Below are 18,569 nucleotides of genomic sequence, written 5' to 3'. Positions count from 1 at the left end.
CATTCCTGCCTGCCGATTGTCGCGCGATGTCCGTTCATCCGTTGTCGCAGCGTCTGCATGGTCTCGCCAATGTACCACGCTTCGGGACAGGAAAGGATGTAGAATCGTCAAGCAGAAACTTATAGCCAAGTTCCACACACATGAGTGCAGCCTCAACCGGGACCTTGGATTCATGTTGCATTACATTCATCCTTCACCATCTGGCCTGGGCTTCCACAATCCTACCAACTGTCCTGGCTTGAGACAATTCACACCTCTTTAACCTGGGGTTACCCCTATCTCTGGATCTGTAAAGATTTAATTACCTGCAAATGCTCGCATTCTAAGCATTGTCTGGCATATTTGAATTTGTCTATATACATATTTCTGGAACATACCTCTTCATTCACCTGAATAGCCGTACCAGCCTCCCCGGACAGGCGCCGGAATGTGGCGACTAGGGACTTTTCACAGTAATTTCATTGAAGCCTACTCGTGACAAGCGATTAAAAAAAAAAAGGAGCAGTGCTCTGAAAGCTAGTGTTTGAAACAATCCTGTTGGGACTTTAATCTGGTGTTGTAAGACTTCTTACTGTGCTCACCCCAGTCCAACATCATGTATTAGAGTGTCATCAAATGGGAGCAACTTTATGTATTTTGTGACAGATGATTTCATTTTATAAATGAGTTACACATAAACAATAAATTTAAATCAGGAATACAAAACAGAAAAAGTATAAATTTATTTGATTCAAGAGAAATAATCAGGCAAATAACTGTTGCTCTAAACTCAGCTACAAAAACTGATGTGCAACATATTGGCTTACTAAAAATATCAAGCAACGCACAAAATATAGCACAGTGCAATGTTAAAAAAATATCAATTTTCACATTTATGTACACTCTGCTTCAAATCAAATTTCACAATGTTTGCAGAAAAACACATAGTCCTGTTATGGGAGATCGCCTTCATAAATGTGAAATAATTAAACCTCAAGCACTGGAAGTAGAAGTGAAAGATGCATCACCATTATTGAAGCACTGTATTTATTCTATAAACTGTTCACCTCCTGGGGAAACTTCCATCCTTTAAATCACTTCCAGAGCAATGCTTTCTTTCCAGCAAGCAAAATGGACTGGATCTTAGAAATCAATTGCCAAACTGTCTCATTGATCAGATTCACTGCAAAGCAGTAGTTATAGATGGTACACTGAAATAGACAGTAGAATATCAACTGCATCATTTCAAGATTGTGTTCACAAGAGGTTGTATCTCTTACATTGGATGCAATGTTTTCTTGTTATTACTAAAACCTGGTGTTGTAAGACTTCTTACTATGGTCACCCCAGTCCAACGCCAGCATCTCCACATTAAAACATTTCAAAGTAGTACTTCATCTCATCAATATATCAACCAATAGAACAAGGATATCTTACAGAATTATATCTCAAGCTCTGCAGATACTGCACCATCCATCGTTAAATATCTCAAAAGTTAGACATATGGATGTATATTTAATCAGAAAATACATAACCTTGCTATTTGACCTTTTCAAAAAAGATTCAAGTAGTTCACCTGCATTTTGGTTGGTGAACTACAATTGCACTTATGGCACTTACATTCCACTTGTTTTATTAATATTTTTGCTTTATTTTTAAAAAAATCCTACAACTGCACTTTTTCCTTCATTTGGGCACACAGGATGGCCTTGTCCACAGATTCCTCCATGTCCACCTGAATGTGCTTGCAGGCGATTAAAATAGTCATTCTTTGGAATCCATGCCTCTAAATAGTACTGTAGCAGCTCAGTTTAGAATCTGAAAATTCTTCACTCAATACCACAAGCAGAATTAGCAATGGGGATTAAGTGAAGTCCAGAACAATGGGGATGAGAGGCAAACTGCCCTCTGTCTTTTCTACAAGTCATGTACGATAGCGTCATCACTCTGAAATTTTATAAATAGCCTTAAACAGGACAAAAATCATAATACCTCTTCAAAGCTGTTGCCAATATTTACATGTTCCCCTTTAGTGTATCCTCACAGCTTTAAACTTTATTATTCTATTCATTTTCAAGACCAAGAAGAGTTAATGTCTGCTTCAGTGCTACTTTTTCCACAAACTTTGCATCCACATTCTCCTGCTCTTCAAAAGAATTTAATGCTGCAAAGAGAAATAAAGACCGTATTTATTAATAATAATCTTTTTATTATTGTCACAAGTAGGCTTCCATTAAGACTGCAATGAAGTTACTGTGAAAATCCCCCAGTCGCCACACTTTGGCGCCTGCTCGGGGACACCGAGGGAGAATTCAGAATGTCCAATTCACCGAGCAAGCACATCTTAGGGACTTGTAGGAGGAAACCGGAGCACCCGGAGGAACCCCACGCAGACACTGGGAGAACGTGCAGACTCCACACAGTCACCCAAGCCGGGAATCGAACCTGGGACCCTGGCGCTGTGAAGCAACAGTGCGAACCACTGTTCTGCCGCGCTGCCCACTAGTGTAAGACTAGCAAAGGGCACATCAGGCAGACTGCCAGACTCCAGCATACAATGCCAAAAATGGTCGGATCTGGGTTCCTCACAGGATCAGTTACCCATCATGTTCATTGTGGCACATAATTTAGAGAAACCAGGCACATCTCTACAGTAGAGAGTTATAACGACGCAATAGGGGCAGCACTAGGCCACGCGGCACCTACAGCCTACTCTGTAGGAATTGGCTGCCAGACTGGAAATCAGAATTTACTCCACAAAAAAGAGCCCCACACAGGTGGGGAATGGTTCAAGACGTTTCAATGAGATCACCTCTCATTTTTCGAAACTCCAAAGAATATAGGTTCATTGTGCTCGATCTCTCCCCAGCCATCTTATCCCAAATTCAACCCAATGAACCTTTGTTGTACCTCCTCTAAGGAAAGTTTATCCTTCCTATAATTGCAGCAAGAGTTCCTTACTTCCTTGCAACCTCAGAATCATAGAATTCACAGTGCAGAAGGAGGCCATTCGGCCCATCGAGTCTGCACCGGCCCTCGGAAAGAGCACCCTACTTAAGCCCACACCTCCACTCCAACCCCATAATCCAGCCCTTAATGCCACATTTTAGGAAGGAAGTGCAAGCATTAGACAGAGTGCAGAAAAGATTCATGAGAATAGCTCCAGGGATGAGGGACTTGTATGGTTATGTGGATAGATTGGCGAAGTTGGAATATTTTCCCGGAAGAATAGAAGGTTGGGAGGCAATTTGACAGAGGTATTCAAAATCATGAGGAGTCTGAACGGAGTGGATAGAGAAAAACTGTCCCCATTGGTGCAAGGATCGTGAATAAGACACCACAGATTTGAGGTAATTGGCAAAAGAAGCAATGACGACACAAGGGTAAACTTTATCATGCAGCAAATGGTTAGGATCAGGAATGACCTGCCCGACAGCTTTGTGGAGCCAGGTTCAATCAAGGCATTTAAGAGGGAATTGGATTATTATCTGAAAAGGAAGGGCTGAGCGGCCTCCTTTTGTGCTGTAACCCTTCTATGATTCTATCTGCACAGTAACTTTCTGGGATTTATGTACAAGGACCTCTGAACACCAATATTAACTAGTTTCTCACCTTTTAAAAAAAATTCTGATTTTCTATTCTTCCTATTAAAGTGGATAACTTCACACTGCCCCACATTGCATTCCATCTACAATCATCTTGCCAGTCACTTAACTAGACAACATCCCTTTTCATCCTCCTCACAGTTTACTTTGCCACAAAGTTTTGTACCATTAGCACACCCGGATATATTACACCCATCCTCTCATCTGAATAATTTGAACCAGATTTTAAATAGTTAAGTCCCAAGCATGAAGTCTTGTGACGCTTCTTAAGTTACAACCTGCCATCCTAAAAATTACTTGTTCATTCCTCATTTCTGTCCATTAATCAATCCATGCTAATATATTAAGACCAATCCCATGAGTCTTAATCTTGTGCAACAGTCTCTTTTGTGGCACTTCAGTGAATACCTTCTGAAAATCCAGAATACATTGGGCTGGATTTTCCGCAGCCCCGCGTCAAAATTGCGTTTGGCGCAGGGGCAGAGAATCAAAATTCCCGACTGTCTGTGCGGAGTCTGCACATTCTCCCAGTGTGTGCGTGGGTTTCCTCCGGGTGCTCCGGTTTCCTCCCACAGTCCAAAGATGTGCAGGTTAGGTGGATTGGCCATGATAAATTACCCTTAGTGTCCAAAATTTCCCTTAGTGTTGGGTGGGGTTGCTGGGTTATGGGGATAGGGTGGTTGTGTGGACTTGGGTAGGGTGCTTTTTCCAAGAGCCGGTGCAGACTCGATGGGCTGAATGGCCTCCTTCTGCATTGTAAATTCTATGATAAATCCCACGGCTTTTTACATGTACATAAAAGCAAGAGGGTAGCCAGGGAAAGGGTTGGCCCACTGAAGGATAGGCAAGGGAATCTATGTGTGGTGCCAGAGGAAATGGGTGAGGTACTAAATGAATACTTTGCATCAGTATTCCCAAAGAGAAGGAATTGGTGAATGTTGAGTCTGGAGAAGGGTGTGTAGATAGCCTGGGTCACATTGAGATCTGAAAAGACGAGGTGTTGGGCGTCTTGAAAAATATTACGGTAGATAAGTCCCCAGGGCCTGATGGGATCTACCTCAGAATACTGAAGGAGACTAGAGAGGAAATTGCTGAGGCCGAGACAGAAATATTTGGATCCTCACTGTCTTCACGTGATGTCCCGGAGGACTGGAGAATAGCCAATGTTGTTCCTTTGTTTAAGAAGGGTAGCAAGGATAATCCAGGGAACTACAGGCCGGTGAGCCTTACGTCAGGGGTACGGAAATTACTGGAGAGAATTCTTCGAGACAGGATCTACTTCCATTTGGAAGCAAGTGGACGTATTAGCGAGAGGCAGCATGGTTTTGTGAAGGGGAGGTCGTGTCTCACTAACTTGATAGAGTTTTTCGAGGAGGTCACAAAGATGATTGATGCAGGTAGGGCAGTGGATGTTGTCTATATGGACTTCAGCAAGGCCTTTGACAAGGTCCCTCATGGCAGACTGGTACAAAAGGTGAAGTCACACGGGATCAGGGGTGAGCTGGCAAGATGGATACAGAACTGGCTGGGTCATAGAAGGCAGAGAGTAGCAATGGAAGGGTGCTTTTCTGATTGGAGGGCTGTGACTAAGGTATTCCGCAGGCATCAAGCTGGGACCTTTGCTGTTCGTAGTATATATAAATGATTTGGAGGAAAATGTAACTGGTCTGATTAGTAAGTTTGCAGACGACACAAAGGTCGGTAGAATTGCGGATAACGATGTCATGGAATACAGCAGGAATTAGATTGTTTGGAGACTTAGACGGAGAGATGGCAGATGGAGTTTAATCTGGACAAATGTGAGGTAATGCATTTTGGAAAGTCTAATGCAGGTAGGGAATATACAGTGAATGGTAGAATCCTCAAGAGTATTGACAATCGGATAGATCTAGGTGTACAGGTCCACAGGTCACTGAAAGGGGCAACACAGGTGGAGAAGGTAGTCAGGAAGGCATACGGCATGCTTGCCTTCATTGGCCAGGACATTGAGTATGAAAATTGGCAAGTCATGCTGCAGTTGTATAGAACCTTAGTTAGATCACACTTGGAGTATAGTGTTCAATTCTGGTCGCCACACTACCAGAAGGATGTGGAGGCTTTAGAGAGGATGCAGAAGAGATTTACCAGGATGTTGCCTGGTATGGAGGGCATTAGCTATGAGGAGAGGTTGAATAAACTCGGTTTGTTCTCACTGGAACGACGGAGGTTGAGGGGCGACCTGATAAGAGGTCTACACAATTATGAGGGGCATAGACAGAATGGATAGTCAGAGTATTTTTCCCAGGGTAGAGGGGTCAATTACTAGGGGGCATAGGTTTAAAGTGCAAGGGGCAAGGTTTTTCACACAGAGGTAGTGGGTGCCTGGAACTCGCTGCCGGAGGAGGTGGTGGAAGCAGGGACGATAGTGACATTTAAGGGGCATTTTGACAAATACATGAATAGGATGGGAATAGAGGGATACGGACCCAGGAAGTGTAGAAGATTTTAGTTTAGATGGGCAGCATGGTCGGCACAGGCTTGGAGGGCCGAAGGGCCTGTTCCTGTGCTGTAGTTTTCTTTGTTCTCTTTGTTCTAAATATTGCATTAGTTTTAAATGAAACTGCACAGATCATCATAACTGCTTTCAGGGCCCGGATTCTCCCCTACCCGGCAGGGCGGGGGGGGTCCCGGCATAGCGGAGTGGCGCCAACCACTCCGGCATCGGGCCTCCCCAAAGGTGCGGAATTCTCAGCACCTTTAGGCGCTAGGCCCGCGCCCGAGTGGTTTCCGCTATGCTGACTGGCACCAAAACCGGCGCCAACAGCCTTTGGCTCTACGCCGCCCGGCGTCGGGGCTGTCCGAAAGGACTTTGCCGGTCCGCGCATGAGCCAGTGCGTCAGCTGATGTCACCACCGGCGCATGCGTGGTAGGGGGGGTATCTTCCGCCTCTGCCATGGTGGAGGCCGTGGCGGCGGCGACAGAAAAAGGGTGCCTCCACGGCACTGGCCCGCACGCCGATTGGTGGGCCCCGATCGCGGGCCAGGCCACCGTAAGGGCACCCCCCGGGGTCCGATCGCCGGGTGGGGAGGCCCGAATCCCGCTCCGACGCTGGCCCGCCGATTCCCCAGTCACCGGTGCGGTCGCTCAATACGGTGCCCCCGGCTATTCTCCCCACATGATGGGCCGAATGCCCACCGAGTTCAGCCGAGTCCTGCCGGCGTCATTCTCGTGTGGTCCTACCCGGCGGGACCTCGCTGTTCTGGCTGCAGGGGGCATTTGGGGGGGGGGGGGGGGGGGGGGAGGAGGAGATCCGAATCTGGGGGAGGACCTCCACGATGGCCTGGCCCGCGATCGGGGCCTGCCGATCGGCGGACGGGCTTATCCCGGTGGGGCCTATGTTACTCCTCCACACCGGGACCCTGTAGGTCTCCGGCATGTTGCGTCGGAGCTGGTCGTGGAGACAGCAACCCACGCGCATGCGCGATCTCGCTTCGGCCATGGTGCGCATGTGCGAACTCGCGCCGGCCGTGCTCGCACCCGTATCGGCTGCTGGCCCCCGTGCGGTGCAGACTCACTGCTCCTAGGGGCCAGGTGACGCCGGCGTAAAACGATCCGCCGTTTCCGTGTTGCGGCATCAACACTTAGCCCCAGGATCGGAGAATCCCGCCCAACATCCATCTGAAAGCCTAGACTGAAGGAGAAACTAATTGGAAGACATCCATCTGAAACAAAGACTCTTATCCTTGTCTTTCATCATTATTTTGCATCCTTCTGTGTTTGTTTGCGTGCGCGTGTGTAGTGGCAAAGGCAAGTTAAGCGGCGGTGTTAGAGATTAGATGGTGGTTAACCACATGTATTTGTTGCCTGTTTAATTATGGTTAGTTAATAATAAATGATTAATTGTGTTTAAATTTACAAACCAGGTAACTGTAGCTATTGGGCACCTGAAGAACTTGGGTATTTTAAAAATAAAAGTTAATTTCAATCAGTTGTGACTCCAGGTCAAGTGGGGCTGGAATTGACTGCGCACTGGCCCAGGGTGTCGTAACAATATTCTCTATTTATTGCAAAGATTTTGCAATTTTGAAAATCCATCAGAGTTGCAGATTTGCTCCAGGACTCAGGTAAAAAACAGGGGGCTATTTAAGTGCAGCATTGAAAATTGCTCTGTGGCGTGTAACCTTTTGGATAAGATGTCAAACCAGGGCTCTGACTGCCTGTTCAGGTGAAAGTAAAGATGCCAAAGGCTCTATTCAAAGAAGAGCAGGTTCTCCTCATATCCTGGCCAGCACACTTACCTTAACCAACATCACCAAAGAAAACCAGATAAACCAATTTATTTCCCCCAAATAGGATCTTGCCATTCGCAAATTGCTATCATATTTCCCAGACAACTTGTACCACTTCAAAAGTAATTCACTGATTATAAGCACTTCAATACATCTGAGGGCCAGTCCACTTATTGGCCTATATCAACAGCATTAATTTGGGTACGCATAGTATAGTTTCAAAGTAATTAGAGAATAGGAAACAATTGGCGAGATTCTCCGGCCGCGTTCGCCCGCCGACCGGAGACTCCTGCCCAAGGTCAATGGGTTTTCCCATTGTCGGTGTCTCTCACGTGGCGTTCTTGTGGCATGCGGGGTGGAAGAATCCAGCCCAATATCTTGCATTTAATAAGTCTGGTCAAAGAAGGAGGAGCGTCTTGACAGGGGAAAGAGAGGGAGCGAGACAGAGAGGTTTAGGAAAAATTTCCAGAGCTCAGGACTTTGGAAGCTGAAGACATGACCATCAGTAGTGGAGCAGTGGAATCTGGGGAAGCTCCACCCCACCCTCCCAATGGACACAGGGATGCCAACCCCCCCCCCCCCCCCCCCCCACCAATGGATACAGGAAGCAGGAAATCCCTTCCTGCATGGACAAGAGGAACCCCCTCCCCATGGCATGGAGAACTCATCCTGTATAAATGCATATTATTTCTGTCCTGCAGTTAGACCAGTCAGTTAAAACAAACAGCATCAGTTCGCAATGCAGAACTGCAAATATTAGTTAACCATAGCGCAAGAGAGAAGCAATTTCATCTTCCTAGATGGAGAAGCAGTACAAATCAGAGAATAAATCATAAATGTGTACCCAGGCTTCAGTGCAAACTAACAGATTTGGCATTTATTAACTGGCTGCACACATCCCTCACACTTATTTCTACAATCTAGGATTGGAATCAACAACACAGAAGAAAATTTAAAACTTGCAAAAGGAAACTCCTGCTCCCAAGCAGGCACAAATTCACAAATTAACCTAGATTGTAAGTATAAAATGAAAACACGAGCGAGTGCTTTTGCAACTTTGGATTAAGTAGACAAAGATACACGGAAGACATGTGAATCATACAAAAGCTCTTTGTTTCACATTTCCAGTATCTGCAGTATTCTGCTTTCGTACACACAATCATACTTGCCGTGATCTTCCACCTCCATTAAGAATCTTGCTAGGTAAGTCAATGGCAAAAATTCAGACTCAAATGTAGTCTGCTCCCTTAGGAAAAAAGTTTTGGATTTCTGAAAATAAATTGACAAAAACCACTAGTTTAATCTACCAGGTTGTTTGGTAGCATAATTATAAATCAATATTAAAATGATTGTTCCTATTAAGCCAGTGCAACATTATATTACTTTCAAATAATAGGACCTCTTAAGTGTATTTCATTTAAAGTAAATTACATCTCGAACATGTATCAACTCAAACGTGGTACAGATTACGCTACAATTTCAAACTTGTCACTGCGTTCATCCCACACTGAAGCATAAAGTCAAATCAACCATTTAAAATCAGTTCCTATATATTTTAACTGTTGATTTGAAAGGATTGATCGTTCTGGATTACAGTACAATAGAACAAAGAGCAAATACTTTAAAGCAAGAAATATTTAGAATTTGCACTACTTGAAATAAAAAAAATGTCTGTGTACAAGTAGTACACAATATGGAATCTACCTATATAAAAGCCATGAATATATATATATATATATATATATATATAGTCCTCTGCAGGATGCATACTCTCTTTAATTACATGGAGTATATTGCTTCACTTTGGATATTCTATGAAACCATCAAGCATTTCCAAAGTCAGTCATCAAATGTATCCTGAACCTTCCTTTTACTCCATCCCAAATTGTGCTCAAGTCCCAAATAAATCTCAGGACACCATCATGCACAATCAAACATAGTGATACTGTAATAACAATGCAAGAACCACTTTTCAGCAATTACTAGTAAGCTTGAGGTCACAACACACACATGTCTGCAATTTTTCCACTAATTAGCAGTCACATTCAGAAAAATCTAAAATGACTAAAATTGAAATCGGGGGAAAAAAATCACTTTGGTGCAGTAACAGTTGGCTCCAGAGGAGGTTACTTAAGATCCCACTGTCACCTACTTGGGCAATGCTACATTTTGATGATGAGTGAAAAGTCATCCTAATCCTCATCTTTAAATCCATAAATTCTCCTCCCACAAAAGACAAGAAAATGTAAGTGAACTCAGCTATTGACTTGATGAGCTGAAGGAAAAGCGGGATCTCTGATCCCAAGTTAACAACTGCAAAAGAAAATGAATAAAAAATGAAATGAAAATCGCTTATTGTCACGAGTAGGCTTCAATGAAGTTACTGTGAAAGGCCCCTAGTCACCACATTCCAGCGTCTGTTCGGGGAGGCTGGTACTGGAATTGAACCGTGCTGCTGGCCTGCCTTGGTCTGCTTTAAAAGCCAGCGATTTAGCCCAGTGTGCTAAACCAGCCCCTAGATGAGAAAAGAAGATGGAAAAGAAGAAGTCAACGCTTCTTCCTAGATTTCACAATACAATCGTGAGCCAAACAGGGTTACAATACTCCAGGAAACTGCAGCTGGGTGACATGCCAGCCTGGTTCATTAATGGAGCCAGGAGAAATTTGTAAGTCACTGCGGGATCGGATTCTTCTCTTACCCAACTCCATATAATCCAACAAGCAATAAGGTGATTCCAGCTGAACAAGCAGCGGAATGTGTGGGAATGTTTTATGGTAACTGCTATTTCATCCAGGATGTATGAGGAAAATTCCGAACAAAGACTGTTGCTAAGTCAATCCTAAGCATGTGTGTGTGTCTTGGTTTGGTGTCCCAGCATGGTGGTGTGTACACATACTGGGAGGACATACACTGAAAAAGGCGACAAGCAGTAGGCTCTTATGTATGCATTGACAAACTTTACTGCCCACCTGTTGAGTGCATTGGTTTCTCAGGAGGGTTTCCACATAGTCCCTAGCAATGCAGGATGAACTGGTTGGATGATCCCACAGGTGGCTGATCTTCTGCCCAATGGCCTATAATACAGAACACACTCACCAAAATCCAATATTAATCCAATCGCTTTTGCAGCACTTTTACAAAATGTTACTTAAAATTAACAAAACAAAAATTTTGCAAAGTGGTACAAATTTAGCTCAGCTGCCTTTTATTGAGCTGTTAACTCAACTAGAGTTTACCAAAGTAGACTGGACAGAAGTTGCCCCTTTTTTTGTGATAGAAGGCAATTTTTTTGTATACGGCATTTATTCTCTAATTGTACCAACTGAGTCACAAGAATGCTGCCAACTGAGCCATGACAGATATAGAAGCATTCAAGGACAAGGTAGAACACGATTACATAATCTGAGCGGATATGTGCAGTTGTATTAACACTGAAGGTCAGGGACAGTTTATTTAGAACACCATGTCATAAATTGAGCAAATGGGTTAGAGCCACGATAGAATAGATCATAAATAGGTAGTAATAGGAATGGGTCTCATTTAATTCCTTTTGAAAATAATGATTACTGCGAGAATGTAGTAAAAGGAATGTGAAGAGAATACATCATCTTTGAATTGATTAGTTACCTCTGGAATTCTTGTCACAATACTAAACTTGAAACTTTCATTTGTCTTGGAATTATCAAGTTCTGGAAAGAAAGGGAAAATGTACAAAATCAAAACTAGTGCTAATACCATTTCAAATCCAATTTAAAAAAAAAAGAAAATCAGCAAGTTCCATTTACCAAGAAAGGACAAAATTAAAATAAAGGTACCTATATCAAGAATTGCACTTCTTTCGGATTTCACTTCATTTTATTTCTACTGAGCCTAAAATTGCTGGATGATGGAGTGAACTGTGAAGTAGAAATGTGCACATGGGAACAGAAAGATAGCAGGTGAAGTATAATGTAACTAAGTGTGAGGTGTGACACCCGAGATGTCGGAATAGTAGGTGGCAATTTAAATACTTGAAGGAGAAAGAATGGTCAGGATTTGAGAAAAGAGCAGGTTGTAGGTCTAATTGGACTGCTCTTCGAAAGAGCTGGCACTGATTCGATGGACTGAACCTTCTGCATTGTACTATTTCTATGGAGATAGAGTCCATTAAATGGGGCAACAAAGAAATAAAGGAACTTGACGATCTAGGTATACATCATTAAAAAATTAAACATGCAGGTGTTTTTAAAAAAATCAAAATAGACAAGTTAATGATTCCTTTTACACCCATGTAGCATGCAGCGTCTTCAGCTCACTTCTTTCTATCCGACTGAGGGACTAGAGAAGGATGCTTTGCATCTTCAGATCTCATTGAAACTTTGATAAATCACATCACTCTGAATCAGGTATCTAGAGTATTAGCAAGAAGGACGGAACAGAAACTATCCCTGTACGCTGATGATTGTGATACATAACCAAACCAATCACCTCAGTCTTTAACATCTTTCAAAGCATTTCAAGTTTTGGGATGAGATCAAATAATTACATGTTTGAATAATTTATTGTTGACCTATTAGATACACACTGATATTAAGATGCATTACCACTGACTGATTGTCAAATAGCAATCTGGTAGGTTATATACCTTGAGCTGTAAAATACAAGTCAGGTTTATTAAGACATAAAATAAAATAAAAGCAACAGTGAGCATTGAAACTCCCAGAAATAATTATGCGAAAGAAGTGTTGTCATTCTTTAAACCCATAAGCAATAAAGGGCATAATCAACGGACTCGGTGTCACGATGAGGCCATTAAATCTCGTGAGAGGCCCGACACTCAGATCACCTTGCAAGATATATTGAGACATCTCCCAGGCCATCGGAGGCCCCCAGGTGGTCAGGCTTTGGCAGGGTGGTACCCTGGCAATTCCACTGCCACCCAGGCACCTTGGTACCTGGGTGACACTGCCAGGGACACGGACAGGGTACCAGGTGGCAGTGCCCAGATTGCCCATGCCAGGGATCGGGCCCGGGGGTGCCCAGCCCTTCAGAGGTGGGGTGAGAGAGGGTTTGAGGACCGCTTAAGGTAAGCTGGGGCAGTGAGGTCCAGGGCCGTGATGTGTCCAAGGGAGGTCAAAAGATTGGGACTGCATTTTTAAATGCCGCCTGATCTCTTCCTGCACTGGCGAGCTGAGCTCATCCATGCGGGAAGTGAAGGTAGGTGCTGCCTCAGCAGGGCGTTCCCAACCAAGACCAGGAATCCTGTTTCATAGCGGTGTCATTCTCGCTGAACGAGACGCTGTTATTTGTGTGTTAAATGATGCCCATAATGTGGATTCTCCAGTGGATTTTGTTTATAGTCATGTGTACCTAGGTACGGTGAAAAGTATTTTTCTACAAGCAGCTCAACAAGTACATGATAAGAAAATAAAAGAAAATGCATAATAGGGCAACACAAGGTAATGTAACTACATAGACACTGGGTGAAGCATACAGGAGTGTAGTGTTAATCAGGTCAGTCCATAAGAGGGTTGTTTAGGAGTCTATTAACAGTTGGGAAGAAGCTGTTTTTGAGTCTGTTCATGCGTGTTCTCAGACTTTTGTATCTCCTGCCCAGTGGAAGAAGTTGGAAGAGTGAATAAGCCCGGTGGGAGGGGTCTTTGCCCACTTTCCCCAGATAGTATCAAAGCTTCAGTAATTCTCATAACTTGGCGCACACATCTGGGAGAAGCAAGAGTTATTCCATTAAACCAACTCATCAATTACAAAGCAAAGCAAAGGTTTACTTCAAAACACGGATACAGGACTTCAAAAATACAAAATACATACCAACTTTGTTTCAAAACCAAATTGTGACAAAAGGATTAACCAAAATGTAACTTCTGGAATTAGTCAAAAACTGATTATAAAAAAGACAGGATAGATAATACTCAACAGCTGCCAATGTACAGGAACTGCCTTATAAACAGTAGCTAAACTATCTACATCACCTCAAGACAAAGCAGTACTAAGCTTCCAATAAACAGAACCCCATTGCTGGACAATCAAAATTAATTGTTACGGTCTCCACAGAGACCAAAACATTGAGGGAAATTTGAACTTCCAATTAATAGCTGAAAGAATGACGGGCGGGATTCTCCGACCCCGGGCCGGGTCAGAGAATCACCAGGGAGGGGCGCGAATCACACGACACCGCTCCGACGCCAGTCCGCCGATTCTCTGGCGACCGGTCACCGTGGCGCCGGTCGAGGGCCGCTCAGCGAGGCCCCCCTGGCGATTCTCTGCGCTCGACGGGCCGAGTGCCGCCAGAGTCGTTCGCGTGTGGTCCTACCCGGCGGGACCTCGCCATTCATGCTGCGGGGGCCATCCAGGTGTGGGGGAGGGGGTATCCGACTCCGGGGTGAGCCTCCACGGTGGCCAGGCCCGCGATCGAGGCCTACCGATCGGCAGGTTTGAAGGAGCTGGGAGGGAAGTATGGGCTGGAGCAGGGGGATATGTTTAGATACATGCAGGTTCGAGATTTTGCCAGAAAGGAGATACAGCGCTTCCCGGTGGAGCCGGCCTCCACATTGCTGGAGGAGGTGCTGACGACAGGGGGACTGGAGAAGGGGGTAGTGTTGGCGGTTTACGGAGCTATTTTGGAAGAGGAGAAGGCACCACTGGGAAGGATCAAAGCAAAGTGGGAGGAAGAGTTGGGAGAGGATAAGGAGGAGAGGCTCTAGTGTGAAGTGCTCCGGAGAGTGAATGCCCCCACCTCGTGCGTGAGGATGGGGCTGATACAGCTGAAGGTGGTATGCAGAGCACACCTCACAAGGGCGAGGGTGAGCGGATTCTTTGAAGGAGTTGAAGTTGTGTGTGAACATTGCTGGGGGGGCCCCCGCTAATCACGTTCATGTGTTTTGGTCCTGTCCAAAGCTAGAGGATTACTGGAAAGAGGTTTTTAGGGTAATTTCTAAAGTGGTGCACGTGAAACTGGACCCGGGCCCCCGGAGGCCATATTCGGGGTGTCGGACCAGCCGGGGTTGGAAATGGGTGCGGAGGCAGATGTTATAGCCTTCGCCTCGTTGATAGCCCGAAGGTGGATCCTGATGATTGGAGAGCAACCTCTCCACCCTGTGCTCTGGCGTGGCGGGGGAACCTGTTGGAAATCTTGACTCTTAAGAAGGTTAAGTTTAAACTGAGGGGAAGGACGGAGGGATTCTACAATTCATGGGCATTATTCATTATGCACTTTCAAGAACTGGATAACATTGAACATTAGTTGGGGCGGGTGGGTAGGAGGGTTGGGGGGAGGGGGACTGTGTGTCTTAATGGTGACTATGGGTGATCCCTAATTCCTTTTTGTCATTTGTTTGTGTAAACATGCGGGGTAATGTTTGGGGTTTGGTGGGAGGATGGGATCGTTGTTATTGATATGGGGATTGACATATTTGTTATTGATTATTGTTTATTGTTGGTGGGTGCAAATTTGGGAGAAAGTGTGAAAAAGGAGAATAAAAAATATGTTTAAAAAACACTTAGCCCCATTATCGGAGGATCCCGCCCGACATGCCAAGACTTAACATTTCAAAACGGTTACCGTTAACAAATGACTGAAAGCACGATTGACTAAACATGATTTTCTTTTTTTAAGGCAATATGTGCGAGGATCCCCCTTTTATACTGATTATACTGTACTCCCAATCCAATTACAGTTCTTACAGCAAGCAGTCCACAGCTGCTCCCAGCTTGCAATGGGTTCATGTATCCCCAATTCGCTGAGTAGAAACTGAGTGAGCATCTCCGTGTACTTTCCTCAGTCTGAAAGCTCCTTAAATCCTCCACCAGCAGTAAAACCGGTTCTGATGACTCTTCTCTCCCCTGGCCATGCTAGCATGAATCTCCCGGAATCCTTAGATAGAAACATAGGAACAGGAGTAGGCCATTCAGGCCTCAGCCCTCCAGCCTGTCCCACCATTCAATGAGATTAAGGCTGATCTGTGACCTAACTCCATATACCTTAATATTTTTTGCTTAACAAAAATCTATCTATCTCAGTTGGTTGCAGGATGCGTCCCTTTGATTGGATTTACTCATCAAGTGGCATGATGGGCAACAAAATTTATTAAATGCTCGAGCCCATTGCCATCATCCTCCTTCACCATATCCATTAAACAATGTTTCACCAGCAGAAGGTAGTAGTGGACTGCCTTGTTCCCACTGCTGAGAGTGCATTCGCAGCACCACACGTTTATATTGGCAGTTCCATTATAAATGTGGACACTGACATGTATCACCGACTGTTAGAAAGGGACGACACCATACTGGACGCAGCAAGAAAGAAATGGGAGGAGGACCTGGGGATTGAAATAGGGTGGGGACTCTGGAGCGAAGCACTGCATAGGGTCAACTCCACCTCCACGTGCGCAAGACTCAACCTGACGCAGCTAAAAGTGGTACATAGAGCCCACTTAACAAGAACCCGTATGAGTAGGTTCTTCCCGGAGGTGGAGGATAGATGTGAACGGTGCCAAGGAGGCCCGGCCAACCACGCCCACATGTTCTGGTCTTGCCCCAGACTTGTGGAGTACTGGACAGCCTTCTTCGAGGCAGTGTCCAAAGTGGTGGGGGTGAGGGTGGAGCCATGCCAGAAAGTGGCGGTCTTCGGGGTTTCAGACCAGCCAGATATATTACTGGGGAGGAGGGCGGACGCCCTTACCTTTGCCTCCCTGATCGCCCGCCGTAGAATTCTGTTCGGCTGGCAGTCAGCAGCACCGCCCAGAGCTGTAGACTGGCTGTCCGACCTCTCGGAATCTCTCCAAATGGAGAAAATCAAATTCGCCATCCGAGGGTCAGACGACGGCTTCCACAGAGCATGGGAGCCATTCACCCAATTGTTCCGGTAAATATACTTTGCTCAAAAACCCAATAAAAAAACATTTATAAATGTGGACACAATAGAAATGTAAGGGCAGGATGTATGATTATAAAGTTGCAACTAGAATACATTTGTGCAGCTTGGTCCAATTAGATCACCTCTATCTACCCTATTGCACAATATCTTGACTGACAGGAGGAAGTTTGACTTTGTGTAAAATGGATGTCAGATCAGCTGCTTGTGAGATATCTCTTTTTTTTTAAATTAGCATTGAAGTCAATAAACTTAAAAATGGAATGTAAACTGACCCAAATCCCCTCCCACAATGAAATGCTTTTGGGTCCAATTATTGCTCACAAGCAGCATAGGCATAATGCTGATGTGAAGTAAGGTAAGAGAAGGAATTTATGGCAACTTTCAGACACAGGGGAGCGTCAACAAGAATCAGGAAACAAGCATAATTTGTTAATGACGGAGCACGCCACAATTTCCTCAACAGGCGGAAATAAATTTTCAACAACAAAAGGCAGCACTGATTAGGGGAGCACAGTGTCATTGTGGCTAGATACCAGTCCAGCTTTCCTTCCAGATACCAAGAAATAGTGAACATAATAAAAATATACCATACAAAAATATAACGTACAAGCTTTCCAATAAAACAATGCCACTTCAGGATAAGGACACTGGGAATAAAATATATTGAAAACACGATCAACATTCTCTCCCAAACCACATGCCACTTCTCAGATTGAGAGGCTGGGGACATCATCTTCTTACAAGACTCCTGTCTCCAGGTGACCATCAAGAATTGCTCAATTGAAAATCTGAAAAATTGCTGGATGTGCAAAGTATACTAAATTCTCCAGCTGCGATGCGGCAGGTGCAAATCCCACTATGTCAGGAGAATTGTGGGAGAGCCCCGAAATAGGATTTGTGCCGGGTGAAAATCAGTTTCCCATTTCTGGTGAGGTCCTGATCGCAACTCATTTGCATTAATTTTTATCTCATTAGCTAGATTAAAGTTGAATGCAGTGGTCTCTCGGTATTCACCTCTCCCCCCACTCCACCCCACAGCACGAAGTCACCCGGCACAAATCACTACTGGTCCCTAAAAGCAGGAACCATGCACCAGGGACACCGTGGGGGAGCTAGAGGGTGAGTACCCGCTTTACACTTACCTTCAGGAAGCCAAGGGGAACCTGCAAGGGAGGTGGGGGTTGGAGGAGCTTGGTCTGAGCTGGAGGGGCTCAGGTTGGGGGTCTTTCCTGGGATGGGAGCCATGTGACAAATCATCGCTCCATAGCCTTGAAAGCCTTAAAACTCTCTCCCAGCATTTCAATATCAATGATCTGTCAGATAAAGTAAAATTCTTCCCTTTTATGTGTTGTAAACCTTTGATGTTCTTTTTCACATTCAATTTCATTCCCCTTTAACTTTTTCAAGCCTCTGAACTTGCTGAGGAGCCTAAAAGCTTTGAACTGCACTATTCACTTCAATTTCAAAGTTCATTACTTTTTATAAGCGAAAAGAGAAAATGCTGGAAAATCTCAGCAGCACTGGCAGCATCTGCAGGGAAAGAAAAGAGCTCACGTTTCGAGTCCAGGTAACCCTTTGGATCTTTGACAAAGGGTCACCTGGACTCGAAACTGTTACATTCCTTGCCTTTTCCTCCATGATAGCCAGATATGTAGTGTTGACAAAAAATATACAAATAAGAAGATTGAATCAAAACTAATTTATTTTACGCTAACTAAAATTAAGTTTGCACACTCTACTGAGTTACAGATAATAAACTAATGATACTGAATCTGTCGTACAGTATTCAATGTTCTATCTAACTACTAAACTACACTATGACTTGGGCAGCACGGTGGTGCTGT

General features: G+C 44.5%; 1 protein-coding gene across 2 annotated transcripts in view; it reads right to left on the bottom strand.

Annotated features, from left to right (window-relative positions):
- Positions 1 to 698: 698 nt before the first annotated feature.
- LOC119973431 (gamma-secretase activating protein) overlaps positions 699 to 18,569 on the bottom strand; it is a 102,999-nt gene continuing 85,128 nt past the window's right edge. For both annotated transcript variants that reach the window (XM_038811546.1, XM_038811547.1), the window contains exons 28-31: positions 11,481 to 11,542; positions 10,823 to 10,927; positions 9,022 to 9,121; positions 699 to 2,143 (exon numbers count right to left, since the gene is read on the bottom strand). In XM_038811546.1, coding sequence (XP_038667474.1) covers positions 2,043 to 2,143; positions 9,022 to 9,121; positions 10,823 to 10,927; positions 11,481 to 11,542 — 368 coding nt within the window. In that variant the 3' untranslated portion in view covers positions 699 to 2,042. The remainder of the gene's footprint in view (positions 2,144 to 9,021; positions 9,122 to 10,822; positions 10,928 to 11,480; positions 11,543 to 18,569) is intronic.

The sequence above is a fragment of the Scyliorhinus canicula genome, chromosome 11 (genome assembly GCF_902713615.1).
Source record: "Scyliorhinus canicula chromosome 11, sScyCan1.1, whole genome shotgun sequence".
Taxonomy (NCBI): domain Eukaryota; kingdom Metazoa; phylum Chordata; class Chondrichthyes; order Carcharhiniformes; family Scyliorhinidae; genus Scyliorhinus; species Scyliorhinus canicula.
This window is presented reverse-complemented; position numbering and strand designations above follow the sequence as displayed.